Source organism: Rhea pennata, chromosome 1 (assembly GCF_028389875.1).
Source record: "Rhea pennata isolate bPtePen1 chromosome 1, bPtePen1.pri, whole genome shotgun sequence".
Taxonomy (NCBI): Eukaryota; Metazoa; Chordata; class Aves; order Rheiformes; family Rheidae; genus Rhea; species Rhea pennata.
Genome location: NC_084663.1, coordinates 190,466,846 through 190,483,639, shown reverse-complemented (window position 1 = coordinate 190,483,639; position 16,794 = coordinate 190,466,846). Strand labels below are relative to the sequence as shown.

The 16,794-nt window shown below is 38.0% G+C and overlaps 1 protein-coding gene across 2 annotated transcripts in view; it reads right to left on the bottom strand.

The window, feature by feature from the left end:
- DCLK1 (doublecortin like kinase 1) overlaps positions 1–16,794 on the bottom strand; it is a 251,768-nt gene that overhangs the window by 32,215 nt on the left and 202,759 nt on the right. For both annotated transcript variants that reach the window (XM_062567108.1, XM_062567109.1), the window contains exons 7-11: positions 13,394–13,478; positions 11,932–12,040; positions 6,967–7,024; positions 6,067–6,186; positions 67–213 (exon numbers count right to left, since the gene is read on the bottom strand). In XM_062567108.1, coding sequence (XP_062423092.1) covers positions 67–213; positions 6,067–6,186; positions 6,967–7,024; positions 11,932–12,040; positions 13,394–13,478 — 519 coding nt within the window. The remainder of the gene's footprint in view (positions 1–66; positions 214–6,066; positions 6,187–6,966; positions 7,025–11,931; positions 12,041–13,393; positions 13,479–16,794) is intronic.

The following is a 16,794-nucleotide window of genomic DNA, read 5'->3' as shown; positions in this document are numbered from 1 at the left end:
CCCAGACACTCTATCATGCATTCCCAAGTTAGCAAGAATAATACTGAAAGCTAAATTTTCACTTACCAGCAAATTCTCAGGCTTGATATCCCTGTGAACAATGTTCAAGCTGTGAAGATACTTGATGGCACTGGCCAGATTGTAAAGCATCCCACTGGCATCCCGCTCTGTGTATTTGTTGGTGGAAGTAATAGCATCAAAAAGATCTCCTCCCTGGAGCAAAATGACCATGGCACATGAGCAACATTTACTTTGGAAGAGACTGAAAAAATTAGGGAAGATCAAGGAGCATCATTTATGGAGGAGGAGGAAGAGGGAGGAGCAGCATAGTTTCCTTCCAGCTATAAACTTTGGGTACTGTGATGACATCTCCCCTAATGGAAGCTGAATATACCATTTGTCATGGTTTAGCTGGTCAGCCAAGAGGCTGTTCCCTTCTGCTGCTTTTGTAATGTTTGGCAGTATTTGCCAACCTGTATGTTCAGAGCTCCTCTTGCAAATTTCTGTCATGCCTGCATACTTGCCTGTCACCATGCTGGATATCAACCCTCACCAATGTTTATTATAATCACAAATAGACTGACAGCAAATTTTTGCCCAAAATCTGACAACTCCATGAAGATAAAGAATTTCTGAATAAGACTCAAAATAACTACCTGTCATCACTACCAGTGTATTTTAAAAGACTGTTTCCATCTCATAAGACTTTGAAACATGGATTTTAGAAACTGTTTTCTCTACAGAAGACGTCAGGTTTTTGGTAATGTGAGGTTCTTCTTGAAGCTAATACTGAAGAACTCTCCAGCATATATAACAGAAAATCATACTGGAAGAATTAACATCACCATTTCACCACAGCTATAAATATAGGTACCACAGCTATAAATACAGGTGGCTACCTGTAACATTTCCAGATCCTTCTGCCGTTTAATTCAGCTAAAAGCTGCTGCCAATGAAGGAGGGAGAGAGGGAGGGAAGGAAGGAAGGAAATTAAGTGAAGTCCTCTAAACTGAAATGACTTTCTTTGCTAGGATCCAAGGCAGCCATCACATTTGGACTATATTGCTAGAGCTGAGCAGTAAGGAGCAGGCAAGTAGGGAGAGGAAGAACATTTAAATATTTGGTGAAAGACTGAAAAAAAAACAGATTAAAGAAGAGATTAAGGAGGAAGCTGATAGAATGGGGAGAGCAGGGAAGAGGAAATCATCTTTTGAGAGATGCTATTCAGATGTATTAGGCTTTCTGCCAAAACCAAAGTAGTACCTTAAAGGAAACATAAACCAACAAAAAAAGAAGAAAAGGACATTCTGCAAAAACAAATTGTTGCAGTCACAGCACCAGGAGAAAATATACATCAGAGGAGTATACTTTAAAGGACTATTAGGTATTTTCTGAAGGCTAAAGAGGAAAGAGAAACAATGAAGATTTTTTTCCAGGAATCATGGATACAGAGGAAAAAGTAGAAAATGATGACCACTAAAGGCTCAAAGCTGAAGAAATAGACATTACTTGTTAAAAAAATTAACAGCTATATATATAAAAAAAAGCACTGGGAAGATGCAGCTGAAGTTTGCCACTGCAGGTGTATCCCCACTGTTGGTGCAAAAGTCCAGCTTTGGAAGTTGCTTGCAGACAACCACTATCAAATCTGGATCACATCAAAACTTTCTGCTCTGGCTGGTGACTGATCAAGATAGTTCAAGACACATAGCATGAAGGAAAAGGAGGAAGAAAAGGCCAAGCTAAACTAGACAGAGGATTAGAGGGAAAGGCCAAATATTTGGAAAGAGGTATAATACCGTGTACTTCATGGCATTAACTGATCCCTAAGTATTTGATACCAGCATGTGGCAGAATATGTGGGATAAATAATCTATTTTCTTTAAGCTCCTTCCTCTGAAGTCCCTGTACCAGCTGCTTTTTAGCATGAGGTAGTGGATTAGACAGATCTTTGGTCTTATCTAAAATGTTCCAGATGCTCAGCAGAAGTGTCAATAACATCAGAAAAGGATCTGCCTCAAAAATAAGGAAAAAGAAAACAATCTGAGGTGAGATGTAAAGGTAAAGAAAGCAAGATGATGAATCCTAAAATCCAAAAGAGCAGAAAAAAATTTCAGCCTAAACTCAGAAGAAAGAGAACAAATTTTCAGGCCAGGTGCAAAGGAAATCTAAACTCAAGAAAAGATAAAGGATTCAGAGCACATTAACAGAAAGTCAATTCAGTCTGAAGCAGAATCATTTTATCCCATTAAGTAGTCTGCTTTATTCAGCAAAGTTTCTTACCAGATAGTCTGGCAAGAAAAAAGAGCATATATGTAGACTACAGGATTCTCTGCAGTTAAAAGAAAGGTGATACCCTGGGAAGAGTTAATATAGCTGACAACTGTATCAAGCAGAATTGTTTTCAGACTTTCCTCTCCCTAAAGAGCACTTTAACCTACAAGAATCTGCTTAGCTGATTCACACAGCAGGTCACTATCACTTAGGCATAAGGGGTGAGTTTAGGCTGACATTTCAGTCTTAAATCCCCTGTTCTGGAATGAAATCAGACCAGCAACATCTGAATGCAGTTTTTATCATCTGTGCACATGAGGAAGTATACTTGGTACAGTAACCAATTATTTATTTATTACCTCGTTATGTAAATGATATAATCTCTCTTTTCTTCTGCAAAAGTGAAATCACATCCTGGAGCAGTAAAGGAGACTGAGTAATAAATCTTGCTTGTTAAATTGGCCAAAGCCCTGTTAGGTTTGAATAACAATTTTGTTTCGCTGTATAAAAAGGCAACGTGCCAATGACCAGGTCCTTGCTTCCTTTTACAAGCACCACTTGCAATGTGTTTATATTTGTATTTATGAAGTGCTTTTTCTTACACTTTACAAAGCAATGAATGGCCTATCTGCCATGAGGTGAGGGCAGTATTTGCAGCAGTCACTTATGTCAAACATGTTACTGCCAATTAATGCAGGGTGGTATTAACTGAAACTGTGCTCTGCTGCATCAAGCCTTTTCTCCTTGAATTTCTCTCCTGTCTGTGAGTTTGATTTAAACTCAGGTCTTCAGAAGTCAGTCAATAACAGATGGTTAATCAATTCTAACAGTGCATGTTGTGAAATGGTAACAGTCAGCAGTTGGTGAATTAATGTCTTCCCAGAGCTACCTTTCTTGGTGCCCGTAGAGTATAAAAACGTGGGTTTTTTGGTTTTTTTTTTCCAATAATATAGATGTTTGTTTCAGAAAAACAATGTTAACTTCCCAGGATTAGGATACTTCATCTAAATTTCTTCTATTATTCCATATAAAACCAAAGAACTTATTTAATAAATGCTTTTGGTGGCATCCTAGCTACACAGATGTCTTGAGAAGCTTTCTATAGCATAATTGATGCCATAAATATCTTAGTATTTGCAGTGATTCTGAAGAGTGAAGAAGAAAGAGTGGGAGAATACAGGTTTTTCTGTGCTTGGATTGTTTTCTTTATATATTAGGCTAATTATTTTGTAAGAGCTTTTAAGCTCCTCTCTTATTTAGTTAAGTAGGACTTTGACTAAAAATCTACCAGAAACTACTTTTTTCAAGCATAAATAGCGCAGCAGGTTGCACCCATAAAGCCAGCTACATGCTTAAGTCCTGGCATGTTAGACAAGTCACAGCCTTTACTTCCTCACACGCCTCATGGGGCCAAGATGAAGGATTTGTCAATACAAGCTGAAGCTGTGGCTTCATTACTAACTGCAACACACTGCAAAAGTACTTGATGTACCTTTAAACAAGCTACCCTGGACACTGAAAAAAACCCTACAGTAGCATGGATTTCAGAGTTAGCTCATGTCATAAGAAATGGCAAGATACATGATTAAAACAGGATTAAATGGCTCGTGGTACTTGATCTAATGCTGTGCCAAAGTCACACTGCATGCCCAGGTGACAGAGAGGGCTGTGACGATGAGGAAGGTGGGACAGTTCCTCCAGGGCTGGCTATGGAGAGGGACTCACAGAGTGGAAGACTGCCATTACTTTGCTTTTTTCTTAGGATTTAACTTCTCATTCTGAGACTGTGCTGAGATAAGCAAGGATGCCAAGTACCCTGTGTGCTCTTTGCCAGCAACATACAAGGAGGCCCCAGTGTGCTTCCGCAGAGCTCAGCAGGGTTAGCTGGAGCGTAAACTCCACAGCACAGCTCAAGCCAAGTAAGACATTAGGCAGGCTCAGCCTAAGAGGATAATGTTGCCATTTTCTGAGCTGTGGAGCGTAGCCTGAGCCTCTCAAGGGTAACAAGGCTGTCCCAGCCTGCTATGGGGATGGGGCAGGATGTGTGGCCATCCACCCACGGGCCCCACTTGACAGCTTCCCTCACCGGTACAGCACTGCAGCTTTGCAGAAAGCGGGAAGGACAGCTCTGTACTGGGAATGTGGGCTGTGTCACCCTGTGCCAGAGAGCACAGGGGCTCACGGACCAAACACAGCACTTCTAATTCTCCTTGCCCTCCTCTTCCCCTCAAGCTTGAGAAGCTCTTTAAACTGGAGCTCTTTAAACTATCTAATACTTCAACAAGGTCCCTAATCTCCATCTACAACCAGTGTGAAGCACTGCCGAGAGCAATTCTGCCTGCAAAAACCTCTTTATCTCACCACCTCTGCTGATCCCTTTTTCTCACCATAGGATGCCTACCAAAGGAGACCACATTTTTGATTTAAGATAGGTGGAACTGATCTGAGTTTCAGGGTTTAGAGAGCCTCACAGGTGCTGGGTGCGTGCATACAATATGCCTAGACACAAATACTACCGCACATCTGGAGATTTCATATTGCAAAAATTGTTCTTAAATATTTAAATCAGTGGATTTCTCAGGTGCAGGCCTGTAAGGCTGCTCACAGAAAGCTTATTGATCAGGATACAGGAATGAAGGTGGCTGTTGGGAATACTTCCTACTTGCACAACAGTGGAAGAAGAATCACTAATGCCACAAGTAAATGTGCAATTAAAATAATTATAGAGGACAACATTTCTGTAGTAATTTTCTGTTCTAATTTGGATAATTTACTAAATTTTTTGAATAATTTCTCAAGTGCATTTTTACCATCTGTTATGCAGAGTGACATACATGTGTATTCTTGACAGTATAGGGGCAAGAGACAACCTGGTCTAAGTTTCATAATCCAGTTTGAATTTGTTGATCCATCAAGGAGGGATATTAACTCATAAGATCTGGAAGTTACCATGAAGAAATGAATAGGACCCCAAATACAAAATATTATATATATAATGTTTCTTTTCAGAATAGAACCATGCTTTAAATAGCAGATTTTTCTCTTTTCCTCTCCTCTTCCTCCTCCTCCTCCTCATTCTCTTCCTCCTCCTCCAGCTTAAATTTAGATTATATCAAGAATGCAAGTCTGACAAGGAATCACAGAATCAGTAAGGTTGGAAGGGACCTCTGGAGATCATCTAGTCCAAAACCCCTGCTCAAGCAGGCTCACCTAGAGCATGGTAGACAGGGTTGCATCCAGGTGGGCCTTGAAGATCTCCAGAGAAGGAGACTCCACAACCTCTCTGGGCAACCTGTGCCAGTGCTCTGTCACTCTCACAGTGAAGAAAGGGGGTCAGTATAAATCAGTGGGGAAAGAAGACAGTTAATATGGTTTTAATTTAACATAAACTAATAAAATTTAATTAAAATGTATTTGTTATCGAAGAATATTGACCAGTATTTACAGCTATTCAGACTGGATATCCTTTCAACTTATCTGAAGGCAGAAGCATTTCTGGAGGTAAAACTTATTTAACTGAAATTCATGGTCTGCAAAGTATCTGCAAAGTACTGTCCACAGAGCATTTTTGAATGTGGCTTACAAAAGATAAGATGAATATTTGAAATGTTTGAAAGCTAGAAGACAATTTGGCTGGGGGTTCCACATCTTTCAGCCGGGAACTGGACAAGGAGACCTTCAGAGATCCCTTCCAATCTGAAGTATTTTATGATTCTATGATTTTAGTATGCTTTAAGACCAATGAAATTTCTGCATGTGTTTGAAAAAATTCTTAATTAGCAAAATACCTACCTTTACAAGTTCCATGACCAGGTACAATTCAGTTGGCATGTCCATCTCCTCAATCAGAAGTACAATATTTGGATGTTTGACCCGTCTTAAAATAGACACCTCATTCTGGATCATGTGTTCCTGCCACATAAGAGAAATCTTTAATGACTATAGGTTGGTGGGAAAAACTTTCACCTCCATCGTGCAATGCAAAAAGCAGAGAGAATTGGGACTTGGGTTCATCAGGATTTTTTTAAAAAGTTACAGACGTTGCCTCCAGCAATATGGAAGGAACATATCTAGAGACAACATCAGTGTGATAACTGAAAAAAGTACACAGAATAGAACACTGAAAAAGAAATGTAGGAACAGAGACATGTTTCTCATGCAGAGAAGAGTAAATTATAGAAGCATTTTCATTTTTTTCTCCAATGCAAAGTCTTTCCAAAGCATTTAAAAATACAGTAACATCTTCTCAAAGAACCTTTTAAAATTTTAAAAGCTAAAAGAAATTCAACTAGTATAAAACTGATAACAATTTGATGAACCTTGTGATACTGACTAGATATACTGATCCGTGTTGCTAGATCTAGTATCATATTCCTGTTTTCTATAGCATCTGGGATTATGAAATCTAAGGGACATAATTACAAGGGTAAAGAGAAAGAGTGAGTGCAACCACACACTACTAATCAAATGGAGAAACAATACATGCATCTTGATAGGCATCTAAAGTAATTTAGAAAGTATCTAAATTGATACTCTGAGGGTCTCATGAGGGCAGACAAAGGCTTCAACCGAAAAGATTCTGACACCTGCCAGGAAGGAGATAAATACCAACAGATTCCCCAGTTGATCTTCTCTCTCAAATATTTCTTGCAAAATAAATGTTTTGCTCTCATTTGAATTTTTTGTACTTACTTTTCCTCTACATTTACTTTTTTTGATTATTTTCAGAGCATATTCTCTACCAGTTGATCTGAGGAAAGAGGAAAAAAAAATATATGTTCAATCACATTGAATAATTTTCTCAGTTCTGTTTGTGTTTGTCATTTGAGCACAGCATTAATGACTAGGTCTGAGCAAGAATTCTGTTCAAGTATTTGTTTAATCAAGAAATGAAGCTTTTATTTAACTGAAATTGTTTGTGATCTTCAGCCAAATTTATTGAATATTTGTGCCTGAGAAAGAAACATTAGATATGTTTTGGAAAAACAAAGACATTCCAATGTTTTATAAATGAAATCATTTGAATTTTTTTTTCATTTTAAAGTGGTATTTGTTATTTCTTCTGCTGTTTTGTCTAAAAACATAAATAATATTAGAGATCTCAATCTTCTCAAAAATTAAAAGTTTTGTTTCCTATCAAGCAAAAGCTATGAGCCTTGGAAAAATATTGATTTTTTTTTTTATTTAGAAGTCATTTGTTTGCATATCTACAATCACAAATCCCAAGTTAAAAGTCAGTCCTTGGAATAATGTTTTATGTATTCAACAAGTATATCATATCTAGCAGTTAAATATGGTATTTACGGTACAGAATAAGAAAGGTTCTAGAGATAAGAAGAAATTACAGAGAATTAGTTTAGCATGAGAACACTTTTCCCTTTAGGTGTTTTCTTTGGAAACCATATAATATTTATCAATACTACAAATATATATATTTATTATAGAAAACTCAGCTTGTAGACAAATTCAAGATATTAACTTCCATTTCTTAATCAAGTTATATAACCAATACATAGTTGCAAGAATAAAACCAGGATACTCCATTTACAAGCTCCAAGATTCACTGTAAAGTGAAATGGAGGATGGGCAATATAAGAAAAAGCTCTTATCAAAATGTTTTCCTTTTGTAATTAATACCTAAAACAGTTTACAAAAGTTACTGCAATGCCCTTAGGCATATGATTGGTTGAAAACAAAGGAAAAAAAAAAGACCCCCCAAGGATATAGGGTAATTTTTTTCATTCTTTATTTGTCATAACAGTTAAATTGATATGTAAGAACTTTATCTATTAAATTGATATATAATAAGTTCCACAGAGAATGCTATGTGAATGTGCTACCTACTGCCTAAAAGCGTCCACCGCTTGTCAAATGGGAGATGTAAAGTGAGTCATACACTGAAAACACTGCATTAGCAAAATGACTGGGCATTTTCATAGCCATACTGCAGCATGGAGATGTCTTCTGGCAATGATACACAATTAGGTATTATTTAAGTATCAGCAGGGATTTTGGTAAAAAGAAAAGAAGAATTCCTAGGTCAGCAAGGATCAGAGACAGTCTATATTAAGATGTCAGCTAAAAGATTGTGCAAAGAAATCGCATTGGATTATGATGTTTACAACTTGGAAGAAATACAACAAGACTGCCTAGGACTTAAGCAAATAAAAATTAAAAACTTCTCATATCTGTGCTTCCTGACTAGAGGGTTTAATGCTACAGTTCCAGAAATGCACCACACTTCACATAGGCACCGCTTGCAGGCGCTGGTGTTCGACGGGTACAGCTCTTGCTCAATGAGGTGACAGGCAGAGATACCAGCACTTTTTTGGGGGGGACGAAAGGGCAAGGTAGGAGGAGAAAGAATATTAGAAATTAAGATACTTGGGGTTCAAACTCAGATAAAATAGGACTCCTCTTTCAATACAAGTCTCATTCAAGCTCTTTGGTTGCCCTAGGAATGCTTCCTTCTCTGTCCCAGGAAAGGAAATTGATGTTTTTTGTTGGCCATGGGAGACTCCATGTACTCCAAACACTGGGAAACATGAGCTGGTGAGGAAATGTCAGAATTTTGAAGTATCTGAAAGTTAAAAATGAACATACGAAAACACTGCAGGACAAACTGCGCTTATGATAGAGCAGATATGTAATGAGCCGATGACAACTCTGACTGCTCTTTGTTTTGGTAAAAAGAAAATTAAAGCTAAGATAATGCAAATCCTTTCCCCTGAAAAGCTGTAGAACCACAGGCTGTCAGCAACATTGTAAACCTCTGTAACACACTAAAAAATACAGCAATGCCAGTGAAACGCGCACATCATCTCTCACCTATCACTTAAACTGAACAATAAAAAGGTGCCACAAGAAGTAGGAAGCATGCATTACTGCTGGATAACAGTTTGGAAGAACAGAAATACCATGCAGTACCACATTAGATCCCTAGTTTATAAACGGGCTTTGCGAGCCACTCCTTGGATATTTTAACCTTTTGTAAAAAGTTCCCTGAGATTCCCAATATACAAAAGATAGAAAAGTATCTTCATTATTTTTGTATTTTTGTGCATTAAATGTGTGCGTGCTCATGCACATGTGTAGGTGTGTGGTCATACAACGGAGAGTTACAAGTCTCCACAAGAAAATTCTGAGGATCAATTTTGGTTTCTGTTTGCACTGTATATTGTCACAGGAAAGTGCTGTAGCTGCACCTGCAGTGTTGGAGTGACCAACCAGTGCATAAAGGCTGGTCTCCATGGTTATGGAGAAGTATCCATGTGACCAGTGAAGATGTGCAACAAGGCCCATTCCTAGTTGCTTAACACCTCACAGTGTTATTCCTTTGAAGTGTAATGCACACAGGAATATCAGTAAAAAGCGGAAAAGTCCTCCATCCCAAGTACCACCCCATCAATTCTGGCTCTGCAAATGATGGACATATCAGACTTTGAAGTGCTGTTTTTTTGCTTAGAAAGACTGTTAAGAATGTTTTTGAAGGTGTTTTACATTTACTGGCTTTAATTTACTCTCTGAGCTTTAATTTCTCCTTCCACATCTATGATGGCAAGGGTATCCTGCTTTAGAAGTGGAACTAACAGAAATAATTCTATATTGTTTTAATTTTCAAACACTCCCAAAGCAGTAATCTCTAATATAAATGTGATCTATAGAACGATGTGGCTCAGAGATCATCTGAGTATTTACTTGGGAATTTCTCAGTAACAAGGCTATTTGAGCATATGTTCACTAGATATATCATGTTATCAAATACTTAAGGGACAAAGGAGGATAGGGAAGAGGATAGGAAACAGTTTGCATTTAAGCTGTCTGGGAAATTACAGTCAGTAGGTTTTTTAGGTGTAGTGGAACCTATACTTAATTTTGTTTGTATCTTTTCCCTCAACTTTAGAAACACTTGTAAAGCACACTAGTACATTTAAACTAGTTCTCAGCACAAGCAGAATTTTAAATCAAAGGACAGTGTATCAAAACCTCAAAGTATTATTACTCAGTCATGTAATGTTTCTCTCAGCACATACTCTGCTTTTTAGCTCACCTTTTTCTCTTCTCCGATTTATATATTCTCTTCCATGTTTTCCACCTGTCCCTCCACCCACCCTGCTGCATAGGTCCTCACTGTGCTCTTCTATTTTCATGCTGGTTTGCTGTGATTTCCTTTGGTTTCTATATTCTCCAATTTAGTGTTCAGACTTTGATCTGAAGAGCTTTTGCTTTTGTGTGATCATCTGCACCATGAACTCCCCCAGAAAGAGCTCTAAGGGCCTCACAACAGCTTTGGTAAAGTCCCACAAGCACACTGTCAGCTGATACAAAATTCACTCTTTTGCCCTTATCCAACAGCTGTCTTAATGGTCTCTGGCATGCCAGACTCTTTCAGATCCACAGTTGGACCTGTCTTTTTCCAAAGAGAGTCTAGTTTAAAACTGGCCAAGCTAATTTATCATCATCTGACATGAGTTCTGTTCTTGACTTAGTCTCTAATAATATCACATTCTTTCAGGCTGCAGAGCACATTTTTTTTCAAGCTCAGAGATGAGATTACAGACCCTTGTAAGATCCCCCCACTCTAGGATATGGTAATAGGCAATGTAAAACTTCATTTATGGAATGCCATGATCAGATCTTGACCTCTCTATCATTCTTCATTTCGGACTTAGCTCTAACTCTGGCTGCTTCCTGCATTCTCCGCAGTGCTACCATCTAACACGAGCAGTCTCATAATCATTTCGGATACCGGTATCTTCTCTCTGTCTTTTTTTACATCATATTCTCCTATTTTTCACCAATACCACCAAAAGGCATCTGCTTTTCTGCTCAGAGCCTTTCAGTCTTTTGTTTCCTTCCTTTTCATACCCTTAAGGCTGAGTTGAGCCAGTTCAAACAGGGTGGACAGGACTAATCTGAAAAAATCAAGAAACTGACACTTAAGCTAGTCAACCTGGACACTTTCAGTGACACAGACATTAGAGGTGACTTCTCTAACCTAGAGTCACTGTCTAAAATCAGTTTGATAGATTGTCTTCAAGGGTGACTGTTTCTCCACTTCACAAGCACCTGAAGAGGTTAGATTTGATGCCTGTGCTGAACACTCCTAAAGCTAGGTAGGGCTCATATATTGGTATCAAGTAAGCACATGGGAGCTGGATACACATTTTGTTAAAGACAAACACAGAAGAGGTTACTGCTCCATGTTAGATGGTAGAATAGATGGATCCAAAGCCACCTTCTGGTTCTTTTTCCACCACCACTACTACACTACACACAAAACTTCCTGTCATCTTTACACAATGCTCTTAGATGTAAAATGTCTCACCTGTCTAGCATAAAGAGCATGTTGCAAGAATATTCTGCAAGGAAAGATGTTATTTCAGTGCAACAGGAAAGACTTAACACAAAGAACTGGTAAAACCGTGCTTAGTACAGCAGAAAAAACATATAAAGCCCACAAAGATTTAAATTCTTACAGACTGTCCCTTGGAATCATTCCTTTTTCACAAGAGAGGGTATTAGTCCAATTTTCCCATCTCGCATTAAGACATTAGCTTATTCCACATGTCCTATATTCTACAAATAAAGACATTATCTAGAAAAGCATGACATTAGCGATTGCTTTTACAGTAATAAGCAAATTATCCTTCTCACCTTTCTATACACTCCTTCACAATAGCAAAATTTCCATCTCCTATAGTCCTTCCAACTTTATATCGCTCTGCTATTGATGCTGGAACCTGGAAGCCTTCCTCCAACACTTCTGAAAGAATCATTAGTACATTTTTATTGTTAGTGAAGGAAACACAGATGTTGCACATAACATGCATTTTAAGTCTATGGTTTAGGAGCCTGGAAACCATTCGGAGTCAGTATCTCACTTACTGTACAATGAAACCATGCTGCTGACATTGTATATACTCAACAGGTTTCATGCAGATACAATGAAAAATAAGACTTAAACATACCACTATTTGAGTGTTACATAGTTTACCATTCCTGTTGCAATATGCCCCCAGGATAAAACCAAAATTGTATTCTTTTAATTATGAAAAGACCTCTGTGATCTGCACAAGCGCAGACCAGCCTCCAAAAAGGGTTGGAACTCCTTAACACAGCATGATTAAATGTATGTACCAAAGAAGTCCAACACTCAAGCACTTATTTTATTACATCCTGTAAACTGAGACATCCATAAAACTCCTCATGTGCTAAGTGCTAGTTCTCCCCCTCCCCCCAATATTAGATATTTAGTTTTTAAACAAATGTTCTCAATAATACTACCTCACATGCAACCTGGGCACCAGATGTTTAGGTAAAATTGCATTACATAGTGTCTAAGCAAAAGAAAAGTTTGTAGTCTCATGTGTTTTAGTGCTTATTCATGTGCCACTATTTTTTAAATGTATCTGAAATAGTGAGTTACAAATACTTAACACGCCTCTAAAAGCTGACTGTAAGCTTCAGGTGATACATACTATATAAATATTTTAACATTAAAAAATGACTCTCAAAGACATGACTTAAATTTATACTTTTCAAGACAACACTTTTTAACTATAGCTGTATCTGTCCTTTGTTTCAATTCAGTATTATGAATATTATGACATATGGAGGCTGGGGTTTGCTGGAATTCATAGTTGCACGAAGAGTTACTGTCAGACAAGAACATACACACACTCTTATGTATATGTGCGTGTGAACAGGCAGTATTAGAGCAGACACTATCCTTTAGCCAGCTTGTTGGAAGCTTGAGTATGTGGTGAGACTAGTCATTTCCGAGTAAGGACTCAGGATAGCACTATGTTCTCTACTATCATGTAAGATGAGACAAAAAAAATAGTGAAATGATCCAGTCAGCACTGTGTCACCCATACAGCTAATACCCAGAGTATGCTGTGACAAAAACATTTCTGAATAGGGATGTCCAAGGTAGAGATCAAATCTGATCTGGAGTGAACCTGAACTGGTTCACTCAGACTGATGAGCCTCCTAATGGAGAGTCATCCCGCCTGCAGCGCTCCCACTTGCTCCGGCAGGAAGAATGACTCATTTCCTACACAGCTGCTGTTATCACCACATTGACTGCTTTGAAATGTCAGCCTTCCAGTGTTACCTTCTGCGGGTCCATCATTTTCGTCCATAGAGCTGCAAACTTTGGTGGATGCTAACGAGGTAGAGGAGCCACTGTGTTGGGAGCTCTGGAAATGGACAGACACAAATGAAAACAGATGATTGTTAAAGAGCACAAGCAGCCACAGCATGTTCTCACTGGACAGACGTCCCAGAAGGGCTTCAGTATCTCCACATATTCAATTTTCTTTTGTGGAGGGACATGCAAGATGAGTCCAATTTTTCCAAAAACGTTATACTTCTGGTACCCCATGTAAATGTAGAGATCCTCAGTTCATTATGTGCAGCTACATATTTATGTATATTCCACCAGAAAAAGTAGTTTCTCCCTATTCCAGACACATTTTGAAAGGGAAAATTGAGTAGCTGCGTGCCCTCTACTGGCAGGGAACTGTTTTCTCAGGGACATCAGTAACCTAACATACTAGAAGTACAGTATCTGACTGTATCAGATGTATCATTGAAGCTGGTTTTGCTATGGGCTGAATTCATCACTTTTGCATATTCCCCTCTGATGAAAACCTCTACAGTTATGCTCTAGACTAGTGAATTCATTATGAAATGTACAGAGAGAATAAAATGCAGCATGAATAATGCTTGCTTTTTTAGAAAAGGAAGTGATTGGATACAGCCCACTTGAAGCATGAGACTGTACCTCAGTTTTAGATCTTCTTTAGAATCAGTAAACTGATTGTCTAAGCAAGAAGAAAATACCTTTACAGGCTCCAGAAGGAGAGCCTGGCCACCTAACTTGCATACCAAAAGTATAGCAGGCAGGGCATAAGTAGAGAAGCCTTCCAAAGCACCTATCTCTGTCTTACCACTTACACATGAAATTTTTACTTTAGGAATCATTAGGCATCTCAATGGGTAAAATTATACAAACACATGAGATGGACTGGATTTCACCCAAAACTTTTATTCTGTGCTGTATAACGATTGTACAAACAGATCTTCATGATTCTTCCATCTTCGATGGAAATTGAAAGAAACTACAAATGTAACAGTGATATCACAGCAAAAATGAGCATTTCCTCAGGTGCTCATGTTGCAACATGAGAAATATTCAGAGCATTTCCAAAATTAAAGCAAGAGCTCTCTTGGGTTCACATAGTTTTCATGCTGAAATGTTACAAAGTGCTGCAGCATTCAGTTACCTGCTTGAATCTATGTATTATGCAAATCATAAGCTGTACTGCATGTAACTAATATTAGAGATCAGATCCTGGCCTGTGATTGCAAAGCATCTAGATGCCAACAATCAGGGAATTGATCCACTTTATACATTTAATACAGAGTTTCTTGAGAAACTCTTTCATCTACCACTGGTGGAATGTAGAAGTTGATTGGAACAAGAATAACTAACAATGTAGTGGACAAAGATTTTGCAGACTATGGAGACAGGGAGGATGCAATTAGCAGAGTCAGAAGCTGACCAGTAACCTGAGTTCATTTGAACAGACTAAGTTTTATTTTCTCCCACAACAGATTAAGGTCAGATGATTTAGACCAAGGCAGAAGTTGGCCTATTTTTTTTCACTTAATAATCCTGAGAGCTTGCACATTCCCTGTCTACCAAGAGATTCCTTGTCTGCTTTTTCTTTTGCTCATCACCAGCTCACTCTTTGCATCCATCCAAGCATTTCTTCTTAGTCTTGATCAAAATTAAAAAATGCATTCATTTTTGGATCATATTTGCTGCCTCTCAATGACCAAAATGAGCAGTGACTAATTTCATGCAGCTTGCTAAGATATTACTGCTCTTGTTTCATGATTAAGACATGTTTATGGTGTTTAAACTCTACTAGATATCTCAGTAAAAACTTACCTTAGGTTCATTTTCAAGCAAATCTGCAGATGAAGATCAAGGTAACAGGAAAATGCTATGAGTTCTCAGAGCTGGAGTAGTCACTCTCAAAGTCACTCTTTTTATATAGCTTATAATGACAGATTTTCTTTACACTCCTGCTTGTAGAATAAGCGAAAAAACATGCTTTTTCTACTCATTCAGCTGTGTCTACTTTTTTTTAGGCACCCAATTTTTTATTTCATTTCCCTTCATACAGCATTTTCTTAAAGAAATTATAATTTAAATGTTTAATATTTGATACATATACAATCAGGAAATAATCTTTACATCGTTTAAAGGGCACAACACAAAAAAGGTAAGTGGAAGCACTAGATTTTCAACAGATTACCAAACAATTACCCTATTCAGTTTTGCATTTTAAATGCTGAGATTACACTCCTCAGCAGATGCTCAGTCAAGCACTACTGACTACCCACCACCGCAGCTTTCTTTAGCAGTTTGAGGACCTCTTCACAGAGTCCTGCTCTCATTGTTCTGGTCCGTGAGAACGGGAGACACATTAAAATTAACACTTAACTTGATGGCTAAATTTTCTCAAAATGGGTAATCTAGAGTGACTCAAATTTCTATTTGGGAAACTGATTTCTCAAGGATCCTCAGCTCTGGTTTTGATGAGATCTGTGACTGCGCAGTCCTTCCCAAACTGGAATCCTTCCAGGTCCCACTACAGCAAAAATACTTCAGTGTTTCGCTTTAAACACAATCTTAATACCCCCTATACATGACTCAAATATAAACTCACTTTTAAACAGCTGTCTTAGGTATAGTTGCCTAAAAAGATATTTAGCCTAAGTTTAGTAACCAAACCGAAAAAAAAAGTGGCCCATATAAATTTTAAAGGAAATAAATTATGAGATCTAGTCTTTTTTAAAGTGCCTCCACTTATTTTCTTATTGACACCATGTTTGCATCACTAAATAAGAACTAGAAGGCTAAGACGGTTATTTATAACTGAAGATGTACCGAAATGAAGCATTACTAGTATATAGTGTATTACAGATCTGCAAACAAAACATACACCACCTTTACTAAGAGCTGTGCAGAGTACAAGTGTGTTGGCAAACGGATAGTTTATCAGTGACACAACCGCAGTAGCTAAAGAGAGAGATGATCAAAACACATACTGGGATTTTTAAAATTACCGAATTAGAAAATCTGAGGGAAACGTACAATTTTTCTTATCTTTGCTGAGCCCCTCCCATTAAAATAACAGATTTTAAAAAATTAGGAGATGCACATTTAAATATATTTGAAATGTCTATGCACAGACCACCTTCTTTCACAATTAAAGAGACGTTACTAGGCAAATCTTTCATAGAATATTTTCCTCTTTATTCAGTCCTCCAGAATACCACACAGGCATCTATTTATCTTTACTTAAGCTAGAAGGACATTCAGTTCGTTTAGACTTTAATTAGCTCGTTCTTTGCACCAGCTGAAAGCCCTCCGGGTCCAATAATCCTTGTGGCTCTTGGTGCTCCTTCCAGTTGGCTTGCCCATGGGGAGGCAGGCAG